At 43.9% G+C, this 15,385-nt stretch overlaps 1 protein-coding gene across 7 annotated transcripts in view; it reads left to right on the top strand.

The window, feature by feature from the left end:
- Positions 1-15,385, top strand: part of KIAA0825 (KIAA0825 ortholog) — a 784,945-nt gene that overhangs the window by 319,390 nt on the left and 450,170 nt on the right. For all 7 annotated transcript variants that reach the window (XM_073624511.1, XM_073624512.1, XM_073624514.1 and 4 more), the window contains one exon: positions 463-602. In XM_073624511.1, coding sequence (XP_073480612.1) covers positions 463-602 — 140 coding nt within the window. The remainder of the gene's footprint in view (positions 1-462; positions 603-15,385) is intronic.

Here is a 15,385-nt window from a genome sequence, read left to right as displayed (position 1 = left end):
ATATTCTCCCCTGATTAAATAACAGAATGGTATTTTGTAAATTAGCCTTTTGTTTGTCAAAATGACTTGTAGCAATAAAATTAATTCATCTGTGTGCACCTCCTGGGTATTGTGACACTAAGGTAAAACCTGGAAAAGGCAGATTTATCCATGCACAAAAAATAGTAATTTTTAGCTTCTACAACAAGAACATACATGTTTCCGCACAATGGATGAGTGAAGTTACTTTGTGTCAGTAACATATCTGGCAGCCTACCAAATGTTAATTTGCTCTTAGCTACTTGAGATTAAATGTAATTCCTTCCCTGAGCAGTTTTAAAGTAAGCAAGCATGAAAGCATTTTCTGAGTAATCTGGGAGGAATTGACATTTAAATGAGTTAGCATTACATCTGCACTTTAAGGCTATTCATTTCATAGATAAATTAACTACATTATTCTCTCTTTATCTTACGTTTTGAAAGAACTCCATCAGCAGAAGAAATGGCAGTCCAGGGTCAGCTGAAACTGCTCTTATCCCAACCATGCTGTAATTGGAACTTGCTGCTCGAAACACTGCTGCATCCTGATTGTCTTGTTGCTAGAACTTTGCTGACTGGCTCAAGTAAGTGCACCTTTCATTTAAAGTATTACATTATGTATATGTGAGTCTGGGTATAGTTAATGTATATGTGTGTGTTTCGTTGTGTTGATACTGTTTTTTTCCAAATGCCGAAATATGCTTTAAAGAACAAATTAACCTAAAATAAGAAGTTACTTTTTTGTGTAAGAGCTGCTGACATTCACAGAGCTGTATTTATTGTATCTGTTTCACTAAAATGCTAGTAACCTTATTCCATAGTAGTTTATAGAGACTCAACCAGGTCAGTCTTGGCGGACTTTTTACTAGTTGTCTTTCTTTTTTTCTCACTTGACAACATGCATATCGATACCAAATATTTAAAAAGGGAGTGTGCAGTCAGATAATAAAAGTGCCAGTTTATCTCAGGTTAAGCAATACCCACTGGCTAATATACAAGACCAATATGTCTTGTATGGGGGTTTCTGGGTGGGGGTTTCTGGTGCAGTCGGATGGCGTCTATGCACCTAAGGATAGGTGGGATCTGTTGTAAACATTGATTAATTGTGGGCATCTCTAATCTTTTCTTTACAAGACAGCAGTGATCAAATATTTCTTACTAGTGTTATGTGACCTTCAAAGCCGATTGTGCCATTTATTATTTCAACAGCTAATTAATCAACTAATTACCAACTTCAGGTTTATCTACACGGCAAGCTTTCTTTGTTTTATGTAGACAATTTACATAGGTAACAGATTATTATGACATTCTATTGAGTATGCAGTGGTTCTGTAGTGAACAAGAGGTAAATGCCCAAATGTTTTTAGTCCATCTAGCAGCTATCCCTCATAATGGCTTATTTAACAAGGCAATGAAAAAAGTAATGGTGAAGATCAAAGTGTAGCAGTAGCTCTCTAAAAGTACAAGGTTAATTTTATTGAGCTTGTCCGATACCTAATTGTGTATGTCCTGAATGCAGAATGCTATATTAAATGCTTTACTTCCTCCCTATTCTAGTAATCTTTACTGTGTGGCCCTACCCAGTGCCACAGGGCCTTTCTAGCAAAAATGTCCCTACAGACTCTTTTCTTTGTGCGCATGTGTGGCCTTATTCTTTCTTATGGGTAAGCTATAATTCACTGAATGGCTGGAAAGAATGGAGCCATTAGTTTCCTCCACCACACAGGGTGGCCACTAACATTCCTTTGAAAATCTGCTATTGTGTAGCATCCCCCCCCCCCCCCCATAAGATAAATGATTGTATTTTATATGATGCGGTTCCTGTTGGAGTAGCAGTCAGAATTTACATGAGCAAATTGGCAAATATCTCACCACGTGTTTTTTTCTGTGAGACTTTCACCATGGCATGGCTATTACCTTGTATCTTTAGCCTGCATGTTAGTATATTTAGAGTCCATCTACAGTTTTGTCCTGAAAAATGCATTTTTAAAATTGGTATTATATAATGCTCTTTTTGCACAGCTTTGTGCAAAGGGGGGAAGAATTTCTCTGTGTATTAACAAACATGCTATGTGCATGTTCTACAAATTGCAAGAAGAGAAAGATTCACAATTGGTTTTATGACTGAATCTGAATATTCAGTCTGAAATTGTCATAAATAAGCAAAGATACCTATGGAAGAAAATATTATGATTTGCTGGAGAATGGCCACAAAAAATTGCAAATGGATATATAAAATCTCAAATTTATTAATACAAAAATGTATAAAACCAGCAGGATGTCATCATACAATAACCATATATTGAGTAAACAGCAGTAACTTCTTGCTCTACATGTTTCGCCAAACAATGGCTTCCTCAGGAGACTTCAGGTAAGTACTGCATGTATGGTCACTATAGAGTAAAAACAATATATTAGAAAATGCAAAGTTGATAAACAACATCACTTCATAAGCACAAATTGTACAAAAATCACAATTTTCTCAGATGTGCATTGAATGTGGACATAAACCCCAAATCATCCTCACCTGAACTGTGATATGCGGCTCAGACGTATGAAGGATATTGATGATATGGAGATATCTGGTGTACCACAGAGAAGGACATAAAAACTCCAAAAAAGGGGATCTAGAAAAAGCATATATTCTTTTATATCTCAATTGCAAATAAAAGGAAAAACATTAAATACACAGAGAAGAGATCTAATGTACCAGTTTAGATCATTTGATCGCTATACCAAGGATAAGATCAACCCGTATGGGTTACGGATTCAAATTTTTCTAAATATAGAACAAATCAGCGAGGAATGCAAAAAAAGAATGGGAGGGCAATCTGCAGAGATGTTCACAGGAGATGATGCCCACGCTCACAAAGGAATATAACAAACAAATTGAGTTACTGGATAAAGAAATCAATACTTTGGAGTTGGCGTTGGTTCCTTTTAAAGACCATACACTACACTCCAAACTACAGATTAAATAAAAAGAAAATTTATCAATACTGAATAAAAACATCTTACAGAAAAAGGAGACAAAGTTTTGGAGAGGCAAAGATGCTTTTACAGAAGGAAGGGCGTACAAATGGAATGCAAACAGCATGTATTCGAACAGATCACATCAATCCCGAGACCAAGCTCTACCAAAAAAGCCCAACAATATTTTCCAAACAAACTTTTCTTCGTCAGCCCATGGCCACGACCATACAAATCGAGGCCGGGGTCGACAAAAAAGAAACCGAAATAACAGAGGCTCTTTTGAACAAGATAATAAGAAACGGACAGTTGATACAGATTTAGAATATACACAGAATAACCAGTTCCAGTGAACATCATGCATCTTCATTGGGATTTGAGTCAAGACATAATACAGGGCAGGGAGAATCAGATTCCTCTCTTTCGGATGCATGAAACACACCAAGCAATACCCCTCATCCAAATGGATGAGCATCATCACAAAAGACTTTAACCCTTTCATGACTAAGCCTATTTTTGAAATTTGGTGTTTACAAGTTAAAATCTGTATTTTTTGCTAGAAAATTACTTAGAGTTCCCAAACATTATATATATTTTTTAGCAGAGAATCTAGAGAATAAAATGGCGATTGTTGCAATATTTTTTATCACACGGTATTTGTGCAGCGGTGTTTTAAACGCAAATTTTTGGAAAAGTGACACTTTCATGAATTTTAAAAAATCCAAACAGTAAAGTTACCCCAATTTTTTTGTATAATGTGAAAGATGATGTTACGCCAAGTAAATAGATACCAAACATGTCACCCTTTATAATTGCACGCACTCGCGGAATGGCGACAAACTACGGTACCTATGAATTTCCATAGGCGACGCTTTAAAAAATTTTTATGGTTACCAGGTTTGAGCTACAGAGGAGGTCTAGGGCTAGAATTATTGCTCTCGCTCTGACGATCGCGGCGATACCTCACATGTGTGGTTTGAACACCGTTTACATATGCGGGCGCGACTTCCGTATGCGTTTTCTTCGCTGCGCGAGCTCGCGGGGACAGGGGCACTTTAAAAATTTTTTTTTTTATTTATTTATTTTATTTATTTTTTTACTTTATAAATTGTGTTTAAAAAATTTTTATTTTTTTTTTTACTTTTATTGCTGTCACAAGGAATGGAAACATCCCTTGTGACAGTAATAGGTGGTGACAGGTACTCTTTATGGAGGGATCGGGGGTCTAAAAGACCCCCCATCCTTCCTTTACACTTCAAAGTATTCAGATCGCCGAAAACAGCGATTCTGAATACTGTGTACTTTTTTAAATTCGGCGCCATTGGCAGCCGAGTAAACGGGAAGTGACGTCATGACGTCGCTTCCGCGTTTACAACGAGAAGGCTGGAACGAAGCCGCTCACAGCTTCGTTCCAGCCCACCCCCAGCCGCCGAAGGCAGCCGAATGGACACCGGGCCTCCCGATCGCACGGGAGGCCCGGTAACGGCGGCGGGAGGGGGGATGTCCCCTCCCGCTCCTCCGGTATAACAACCGAGCGGCTTTTAGCCGCATCGGTTGTTATACACGGGTAGCCGATCGCCCGCTGTAAACAACGGTACCAGGATGATGCCTGCAGCTGCAGGCATCATCCCGGTATAACCCCGGAAAGCCGAGTACGCATATCTGCGTACGGTCGGCGGGAAGGGGTTAAACCAAACACGGGGGGCAAGATCCCCCCAAATAAACAAAGGAGGGAAGGGACTAGAACCATTTGTAGTCCGGATCCAACAAAATCATTGAATGTTGTAAATTTACTATCCAAAGGCCTGAGTTTCTGTCCCTACCAAAACTTCCATCTCTTTGAAGTAGTGATGGACTTACATTTGTTTGCTTGTAAATTAATGTTAAAATGCCAATATGAAAAAAGTAGTATATAGCTTTTTTTTTTTTTTTTTTTTTTCTTCTTTATTTTATCAAAACTTATTATACATAAGAAGGTAAAGACATTTTGCCTACTCAATAGGGATATACATTAACACATTTTTTTTCCATACCTTTATCTACCCTTTCCCTTCTCCTCCCCCCTCTCCACCTCATTCTCAGACCCTTCTTTCTCCTCTTCTCTAGGTAATCGTAATCTCACTGTATTTCTTTGTTATTTAAACTTTTTCCACTTTTCCCATCTCTTGATGAATCCCTCTCTAGTATCCTCATGGCTCTGTCTTAGAAATTCCATGTTATATATCTCTTTTATTTTATCAAACCACTCTCTACTTCCTTCCATCTCCTCGGTATTAAACTTTTTGCAGCGTTCATCATATATACAATCATTGAGTTTCTATATTCTTTTGTCGGGATATCTACCCCATGAAATAGACATGTCCATGGTTCCTCAGGTATATCTATATTAGTAATTTCCTTGATATAACTCATTATTTCCTTCCAGTACATTCTAATTTTAGGGCACCCCCACCATATATGGGCCATGGTTCCTGTTTGTTTACAGCCCTGCCAACACTCCGTTTGTCCTATTTGATATTTCCCTAGTATTTCTGGGGTTCTATACCACGGGTTACGCATTTATAATTCATTTCTACCATCCCATTATTTAGTGATGATCCATGTACCATTTTCAAAATTTTTCCTACTTCTTGATTCCTTCCTCATTTCTCCAATTCCCTCTCCCAATTTTTTATAAATGTTGGAATTTCCAGATCTTCCCCTTCTATTAAGGATTTATATATCCTAGATATATTCCCACTTGTTTTTTCGATGGTACATAATCGCTCTATCATTGTAAGTGCTTCTCCTTCTCTTATTGGGTGAGTAAGTGCTGCTATGAAGTGTTTAAGCTGAAAATACCTCCATTCATTAATCCCCAGTATATCTTTTTTTATTTTTAATTCTTGTAAAGTGCAAATTTGTCCCCCTTTTATTACATCATGTAGTTGTGCATTTTCTTTTTTAATCCAGTTCCCCCCATCAAACTTTTCCCCGGTGCAAATAAATTATTTCCTTTAGTGCCATCAATGGTGAGTTATAATTCCATTTATTTTTCTTGTGTAGTGCATCCCAAATTTTTAATACAATCTGTGTAAATGTGTGTGTATTTTGTCCCAATGTCCTATTATGTGGTGGTATCCATATATCCCTTCCTTTCCTAAATGTATATTAGCCATTATGTGTTCTACATTAACCCACCTTTTCTCATTGTTTGATTTAGCCCATTCCATGTTAATGCATGTTAACAGAACCACTCGTAATATTTCTTTCTCGAACATCACGGGACACAGAGCCACAGTAATTACTGATGGGTTATATAGGTATCACTGGTGATTGGACACTGGCACACCCTATCAGGAAGTTCAACCCCCTATATAATCCCTCCCCCTTGCAGGGATACCTCAGTTTTTACGCCAGTGTCTTAGGTGATGGACGTGTAAAGATGTCCTGTGCTGAGCTCCAAAGGGAATATCCTAAGATCCTATACTGGGGCAAGCCAGGCGAACCGGATCCATTCAAAGTGTCTTTTCATGGCCGAATTGAATGGTACCCGGGCCTCGTGTCCGAAGAAACGAGGTTTTACCCGTAATGCTTCTCTTTTTAGAGAGCTGGACCCCGCAGATCAGAAAATGGCTTTAAACTTCCTAATTTCTGGCGAGGTGCTTTACGGTCCCAGAACTGTTGGATCCCCCTACTGATGGGGGCCCCAGTCTCTGACGGTTTTTTCAAACGGAGCCCACCGTGAGAGGTGAAGATTGGGTCTGTGTAAACAGCACCCTGCGGCTGGATAAGTTAAGAGGAGATTCCACAGAATTTTTGAGTTCTAGTGGCTTTTCTCCTTTAAGGTAAATGCATGCTATGCCTATTGTGACCACCGGGGGCTGCCAAGAGCACAAACCTACACATGCTGACTCTGTCTCAGGTGTTGTAATCGCTGTTTATGTCCCAGCGTCTCAAGCAGGCTGCAAACAGGTAAGGTGGAAAGGGGGATTTCTCATGTTTGAATGTTCCCCCCCAGGCTAGAGAGGGGCCACAGGGGTCTAGAAAGTGGTTATACCACCCGGGCTCTGCGGCCTAATGGCCACCATCTCTGAAGATAGCCGTTCAGGCAGATCTTGTTACCAGCCTCCCTCCCCCCCCCCATCCCCAGCCTTTCTCCGGAAGCATGACAGGAGAGTCGGCAGCGCGGGAAGCGCTCGTTTTTTTCAAAACTCGAGGGGGGGGCGGTAGAGGAGGGGGCGGGACGTCAGCACAGAGTGCTTAGACTCCCACTCAGGCCAGCTGCAGGCTATTAAAGGCACTCTGTACAGGCGCACTCACTGAGAGACACAGAGCTGACGGTCGCATGTAAGGTGGGACACAGGCATTCTCCTAGGCAGCATTTACTGAAGTAACACCAGACTGAGCATTGGGTAGCAAGGCTTTTAGCCAGACTACATCGCTCAGCGGGCAGTGTTCATTTGTATACCTCACACCTTGTTGCTTTGCACTATGGGTAGAAGAGGTTCAAGCACCCCAGGAACCAGAGACACTAGGGGATCTCGTTCAGGTTCTGAGGGCCCCCTGTCGGCAGCATCCTCCCCCCCTAAAGATGGGCCAGGGACGGCTAGCCAGGGAGAGCCATCGGGGTCAGGGGCTACACCTGCTTCTGGCACTTCAGCCCCTGTATATATTACACAAGAGGTTTTTTCCTGAACCATTAATGGTCTAGAGGAAAGATTAATGGCCGTGATTACGTCTTCACTCAGTGGAAGAAAACGCACTAGGCTTTCCTCTGTTCCCCAAGACCCTCAGACAGAGGAGCTCTGGGATAAAGGAGATGAATCCCTTTCAGAGGATCGGGATGGGATGGATGATTCCTCTTCGGAGGATTCAGGTGGAGAGGGACCCTCTGCGACTTCCCAAGAGGAGAAAGTCTTAGTGCAGATCCTCACTGGATTGGTCCGCTCCACATTTAAGTTGCCCATACCTGAAACTGCTAAAGAATACTCTTCTGCTTTGGGGTCACTGAAACCTTTCCAAGCAGCACATGCTTTTCCTGTTCATACTTTACTTGAAAAGCTTATTTATTCTGAGTGGGATCACCCAGACAAACGTTTTTTTCCGCCGAGAAAGTTTTCAACACTTTATCCGATGGAAGAAAAGTTTATTAAAATGTGGGGAATACCGGCTATTGATGCCGCCATTTCCTCCGTAAATAATAGCCTGACTTGTCCTGTAGACAATGCTCAGATGCTCAGGGATCCTGTAGATAAAAGGATGGAATCCCTATTGAAGGATGTTTTCTCCTTAGCAGGATCAGTGGCCCAACCTGCAGTAGTAGCGATTGGAGTCTGTCAATACTTAAGAGACCATGTTAAGCAGGTCATCAAAGTATTACCTGAACAGCAGGCCCAGGGGTTTGCTAACCTTCCAGCGGCCTTATGCTTTGTGGTTGACGCCATTAGAGATTCTATCGTGCAAACCTCCCGTCTTTCACTGGGGTTGGTGCATATACGTAGAATCCTATGGTTGAAAAATTGGTCAGCCGAAGCACCATGTAAGAAGCTACTGGCTGGGTTTCCATTTCGTGGTGCAAGGTTGTTTGGAGAGGACTTGGATAACTTTATCAAGAGAATCTCTTGTGGGAAAAGCACTCTCTTACCTGTCAAGAAGAAGAGTAAGCGTCCCTCTTTCAAACGGACTCTTTCCCCAGCGCCGGGGGCTTCAGCCTCCAGGCAGTCTCGACGGCCGCCTCCATCGGGGTCCAGAGACAAGAGTCAACCCCAGGGACAAAAGAAGTCCTGGGGAAAGAAGCCTACTAGGCAAAACACTAAGACCTCTGCATGAGGGGGTGCCCCCGCTCACTCGAGTGGGGGGAAGACTGCGACAGTTCTCAGAGCTCTGGCAGGAGGACTTCCAGGACAGATGGGTAATCTCCATGGTAACCTTAGGGTACAAGCTGGAGTTTCAGGAATTCCCCTCTCCTCGGTTCCTCAGATCAAATGTTCCCAGAGACCCAGAGAAGAAGCAGTCGCTCCTGCTAGCGTTAGAGCGACTTTTGTCGCAGGAGGTCATTATGATAGTTCCCGCAAAGGACCAGGGATTGGGCTTCTATTCCAACCTTTTTACGGTCCAAAAGCCAAATGGGGATGTCAGGCCCATTCTGGACTTAAGGGATCTGAACCGATTCCTAAGGATTCAATCCTTCCGCATGGAATCAATTCGAACAGTAGTTCCCACCCTGCAGGGAGGAGAATTTCTGGCATCAATAGACATCAGAGATGCATATCTGCATGTGCCCATTTTTCCTGCTCATCAGAAGTTTCTGCGCTTCGAGGTAGGAGGGCGCCATTTCCAGTTTGTGGCTCTGCCTTTCGGGATAGCCACTGCACCTCGAGTGTTCACAAAGATCTTGGCTCCTCCTCTGGCCAGATTAAGGGCTCAGGGTATAGCTGTCATAGCATACCTAGACGACCTGCTCTTGATAGACCGGTCGATAGCCTCTTTGAATGGAAACTTGAGGACCACAGTCGGGTATCTAGAACACCTGGGTTGGATCCTCAACTTGGAAAAGTCTTTCCTAAAACCAGTAAGAAGACTGGAGTATTTAGGTCTGATTATAGATACAAGCCAGGAGAAAATATTTCTGCCCCAGGCAAAGATCACTGCTTTGAGAGAGCTGATTCTGACAGTAAGGACCAAGAAGGGTCCCTCAGTCCGCCTTTGTATGAGGCTACTAGGGAAGATGGTGTCTTCATTCGAAGCAGTTCCCTATGCTCAGTTTCACTCAAGAATGCTGCAGCACAGTATTCTGTCGACCTGGAACAAGAAGGTTCAGGCATTAGACTTTCCGATGCACCTGTCGCATGTGGTGCGTCAGAGCCTCAATTGGTGGCTCATACCCGAAAACCTGCAGAAGGGAAAATCCTTTCTACCGGTTACCTGGACGGTGGTAACAACAGATGCCAGTCTGTCAGGTTGGGGAGCAGTTCTGGAACAGGCTGCGGTCCAAGGGGTATGGTCCAAGACAGAGAGGACCTTACCCATCAACATTCTGGAGATCCGGGCGATACATCTAGCTCTAAAGGCCTGGACTATCAGGCTACAGGGTTGTCCGGTCAGGATCCAGTCCGACAATGCCACAGCAGTGGCTTATGTCAATCATCAGGGAGGCACCCGGAGCCGAGCTGCTCAAAAGAGGTGAACCAGATCTTAGTCTGGGCAGAGATGCATGTGCCATGCATATCGGCAGTTTTCATCCCGGGAATAGAGAATTGGCAGGCGGACTATCTAAGTCGCCAGCAGTTACTTCCAGGGGAATGGTCTCTGCATCCCGACATCTTTTGGGCCATATGCCAAAGATGGGGGGTTCCAGATGTAGATCTCTTTGCATCCCGATTCAACAAAAAGATAGACAGATTTGTGGCAAAGACAAAAGATCCTCTTGCATGCGGGACGGATGCGTTGGTGATTCCGTGGCATCAGTTCTCACTGATTTACGCATTCCCGCCTATTCTGCTACTACCACGACTCCTTCGCAGGATCAGGCAGGAAAGGAAGTCGGTACTTCTGGTGGCCCCCGCTTGGCCCAGAAGGACTTGGTATGCAGAAATAGTAAGGATGACGGTGGGTTCCCCGTGGACCCTACCGGTACGCCCAGACCTGTTATCTCAAGGTCCAGTGTTCATCCTGCCTTACAAACGCTAAATTTGAGACCCACGTTCTGAAGAGTCGTGGGCTCTCAGGTCCTGTCATATCTACCTTGATTAATGCAAGGAAGCCAGCTTCCAGGATGATTTATCATAGAGTCTGGAAGGCTTATATAACCTGGTGTGAATCCAGAGGTTGGCATCCCAGGAAATATGTCATAGGTAGAATCCTTGATTTTCTACAGATGGGATTAGAGATGAAGCTGGCCTTGAGTACCATCAAGGGCCAGGTCTCTGCTTTATCAGTATTATTTCAGCGGCCACTTGCTTCGCATTGTTTGGTCCGAAACTTTATGCAGGGGGTGATGCGTCTTAATCCTCCGGTTAAAGCGTCCCTAAACCCCTGGGACTTGAATTTGGTCCTGGCTGTGTTACAGAAACAGCCTTTTGAACCAATAAGTCAGATTCCTTTGGTCTTGTTGACAAGGAAATTAATTTTTCTGGTGGCCATCTCTTCTGCTAGAAGAGTATCAGAATTAGCAGCTCTTTCCTGTAAGGAGCCTTATTTGATTATACACAAGGATAGAGTGGTACTACGCCCTCATCCTAGTTTTTTACTGAAGGTGGTTTCTGATTTTCATTTAAACCAAGACATTGTTCTACCTTCCTTTTTTCCAGATCCCTGTTCTCCGGAAGAGAGATCTCTACATTCGTTGGATGTAGTAAGAGCAGTTAAGGCCTATCTAGGGGCAACTACTCAGATCCGCAAGACGGATGTTTTGTTTGTGCTGCCAGAGGGTCCCAATAGAGGACAGGCAGCGTCAAAAGCTACCATTTCTAAATGGATTCGACAGTTGATCATTCAAGCTTACGGTTTGAAACAGAAAATTCCTCCGTTTCAGATCAGGGCACATTCCACAAGGGCTATTGGTGCTTCTTGGGCAGTGCATCACCGGGCCTCTATGGCTCAAATCTGCAAGGCCGCAACCTGGTCTTCAGTTCATACATTCACCAGATTCTATCAGGTGTATGTGAGAAGGCATGAGGATATCGCCTTTGGGCGTAGTGTGCTGCAGGCAGCAGTACAGGGTCCTCAGGTCTGATTGCACCCTACTTGGTCGTGGTTCCCCCCCCTCAGGTAGCATTGCTCTGGGACATCCCATCAGTAATTACTGTGGCTCTGTGTCCCGTGATGTTCGAGAAAGAAAATAGGATTTTTTAAAACAGCTTACCTGTAAAATCCTTTTCTTTCGAAGGACATCACGGGACACAGAGGTCCCGCCCCTCTTCTAATACACTATATTGCTTGGCTACAAAACTGAGGTATCCCTGCAAGGGGGAGGGATTATATAGGGGGTTGAACTTCCTGATAGGGTGTGCCAGTGTCCAATCACCAGTGATACCTATATAACCCATCAGTAATTACTGTGGCTCTGTGTCCCGTGATGTCCTTCGAAAGAAAAGGATTTTACAGGTAAGCTGTTTTAAAAAATCCTATTTTTCGAAAGTCAGGTACATTTAATCCCCCTTGGCTTTTTACTTTCTTCAGAATTGCCAGAAAAATTCTAGGTTTCTTATAGTGCCATATTAATTTAGTGATTAAAATTCTTATGCCCCGTACACACGGTCGGATTTTCCGATGGACAATGTCCGATCGGAGCGTGTTGTCGGAAATTCCGACCGTGTGTGGGCGCCATCGGACATTTTCCATCGGATTTTCCGACACACAAAGTTGGACAGCAGGAGATAAAATTTTCCGACAACAAAATCCGATCGCGTCAATTCCGACCGTGTGTGGCCTGTTCCGACGCACAAAGTGCCACGCATGCTCAGAAGAAATTCCGACACGGGACAGCTCGTTCTGGTAAACGTAGCGTTCGGAATGGATACAGCACTTTCGTCACGCTGCAATGTTCAAAATGGTTTAATACAGCGCACTCTCTTCTTCTTTATAATGTGACAAGAATTAAGTAGTTTTGCTGCTCATATTCACACACACTTCTCACAAACTTATTTCGTTACTATTTATCGGGATTCCCTCAATATATTTTGATTTCTCACATCTGACAACAAAATTTTTTGGTTTTTTTTGGACTTTAATGTAGATTCTTTTTTTGTGTTTCTCTTTTTTTTTCTTTTTTTTTTTTTTTTTTGTGATTTTGATTTGTATTCCCGAAAATGTTTGTGTGTGTTTTTGGTGACAAGTTCCCACAACACCACTAATATGTTGTTCTATTTAATCTGTAGGAGATTGTTTGGTGTTGTTGTCCCTTATTGTACTTTAGAAATGTACCTGAATCGTCACCAACAAACTGTCCTTTTTGGATGAAAACACACACAGGAGAGTAGAATTTACCCAAAAAATTTATTAAGGGCTCACAACTATAAACAAAGAGGGAGGCAACGCTGGAGAAACTGCAGAAGTGGGCGAAGCCTTGGACCCCCAGGGCAGACATCAAGTATTTAAAAGCAAAATTGGTGGCCTGAGGAGTCCTTATCTAAGGGAGGGCAGTCTGGTCCAGAAGTCCCAGAGATCATGAACAGCAGCAGATGACATCTGTGTCCCCAGGCTGTGGTCATACGAGAGACTGCAGCTTTTGTCAGACCAGACTGAACCCAGGGCCATCACTCTTTGGTCTTCCTTCCACGCTTCCTTACAGCCTTTGGCTGTGGTGGTGGAGTTGTGGCAGCAGGAGGAGGAGGAGGAGGAGGATCGTCCCTCTCCATGACATCCGTCTTGTGTGTTAGTTCCCCACTCTCCCCCTTACGAAGGACTTTATAAATCAGGTCCTCAGAGATCTTGCATTGACCCTCCTGCATGCCCTGCAATTTTGTGGCAGCCATGCAGGCAAAGGCCTCTTCAGGACTGGGGAAGGCTCGGAGGGACGCCGAAGCCTCCTGGATCAGCCTGTACGCTGAATCCTGCACGGGACTCGGAGTGGCCTTCCTGGCTCGTTTATATGGCAGGCGGAGGGGAGGGACCTGAGACTCAGTCAGGCTGCGACTTGTCCCAGGCTTCTCTTGGCTGCCACTTAGCCCCGCCTCCTCCTGGCTGCCACTAATCCCCGCCTCCTCCTGGCTGACACTAATAATCCCCGCCTCCTCCTGACTGCCACATTCCACAGCCTCCTCCTGGCTGAGGTCTTCCTGTGTATGAAAAAGGGACATAGTTTTAGTTTTTTAGTCATCAATCACACACAATTTTCACCTCCTGACTGCTGCAAATTGAATGTTAACAAATATAACAGACTATGCTTCTGAGCCCAGCAGTTTTCATTCTTTTCCCAATTTTGGGTGCCCACTACTGTCTATTGATATGTAAAGCACTTTTTTTAATCAGCAATTAGTGATCAATAATAACATCTAATAAACATCATTTATTTATTGCCCAGAAATCAGTAGAAGAATGCTATACCTGACTCCAGCTGGGCTCCTCCACTTCTTCCTGGCTGGAAGGCCCAGGTTGGACATCGGAAGCCTCAGCTGGGATGGAAGGAAGCGTGGAAGGAAGAGTGGAGAGGGATTCCCTGACTTCAGTGTGGTCTGACAGAAATCGCAGTCTCTCGTAGTACCACAGCCTGGGGACATAAACGTCATCTGCTGCAGCTCCGGACCTCTGGGAATCTGTGACCTTCTTGCGCTCCCTTAGATAAGTGCTCCTCAGGCCACCAATTTTAGCTTTCAAATAAGGGATGGTTGCTGTGGGGACCACCGGCTTCACTAACTCCAGCAGTTTCTCCAGCGCTGCCTGCCTCTTCTGTTTGTGATTATAGTGGGGGTGTCTCACTTGCCACAGACAGGGCAGCTCCCTGTACTTGTCTATGAACAGGGGCAGGAAATTGTGGTAGTTGAACCCATCCATTTTCTCTGTAAGACACAACACAAGACAAAGCCTAATGTCAGGCCAAACTCCCCTAATCTTGTTACAATATAGGCTTCCATTTCGAAGCAGTATAGGCCCAAGTTTAGATCCTACCTTCGTTAGCACGATCGGCGCCTCCGATGCTCCTTCCTCCGCTCACAGATCATACGTAAGACGCGCGCGTTACGATTTATACACACTGCGCATGCGTATAACTCCGCCCGCCCCTGACGTTCTTTCTAGTCTATTCCCCGCCCCTTTTCGTTCGGCGCAGTGGGGGAAGAGCACATGGCGGATAGACAGCAGGATCGTGCTAATTGTAGCAACGAGGAGGAGGAGGAGGAAAGGCTGGAGCCTGAAACGTCCCGATCCAGAAGGAGATTAAAGGACTCAAATATGTCCTTTGGGGAGATGTTGGAGATGGTGGACATCCTGAAGAAGGCCGACTATGATGGAAAGTATGGACCTTACCCCAACCCCAATGTCCGCAAGGCCAAGATCATGGCGAAAGTGGTCAGGAGTCTGCACCGGAAATTCGGGGTATGACGATCGAAAGATCAGCTCAGGAAGCGGTGGTCGGACCTGAAATTACGAGAACACGAGCAGTACAGAAAGATACGGAGAGTGCTGCAAAAAAGTAAGTAGTTGTGCTGTGTTCCTATTCTTTATGTTTATGACGTTCGTGCTGCTCCATGTGCTTTTAGGAACTGTTGTACAGTTTAAAATGGCAACTTTCATGTTCATGGGCACATTATTCGTTCGGATCAAACATTTTTATTTCGGACGATAAAATACCATTGTTTAGGCCATATGCATTTGGCCACCATTTTGACGCCCTATACTTGTCTTCAAAGAATTGGGTTGTGTAGATGGCTTTGTTACTAGAATGAAATGCAAACTAGATTCTGTGTAAGGAGAGGAC

The sequence above is a fragment of the Aquarana catesbeiana genome, linkage group LG01 (assembly GCF_042186555.1).
Source record: "Aquarana catesbeiana isolate 2022-GZ linkage group LG01, ASM4218655v1, whole genome shotgun sequence".
Lineage (NCBI taxonomy): Eukaryota > Metazoa > Chordata > Amphibia > Anura > Ranidae > Aquarana > Aquarana catesbeiana.
This window is presented reverse-complemented; position numbering and strand designations above follow the sequence as displayed.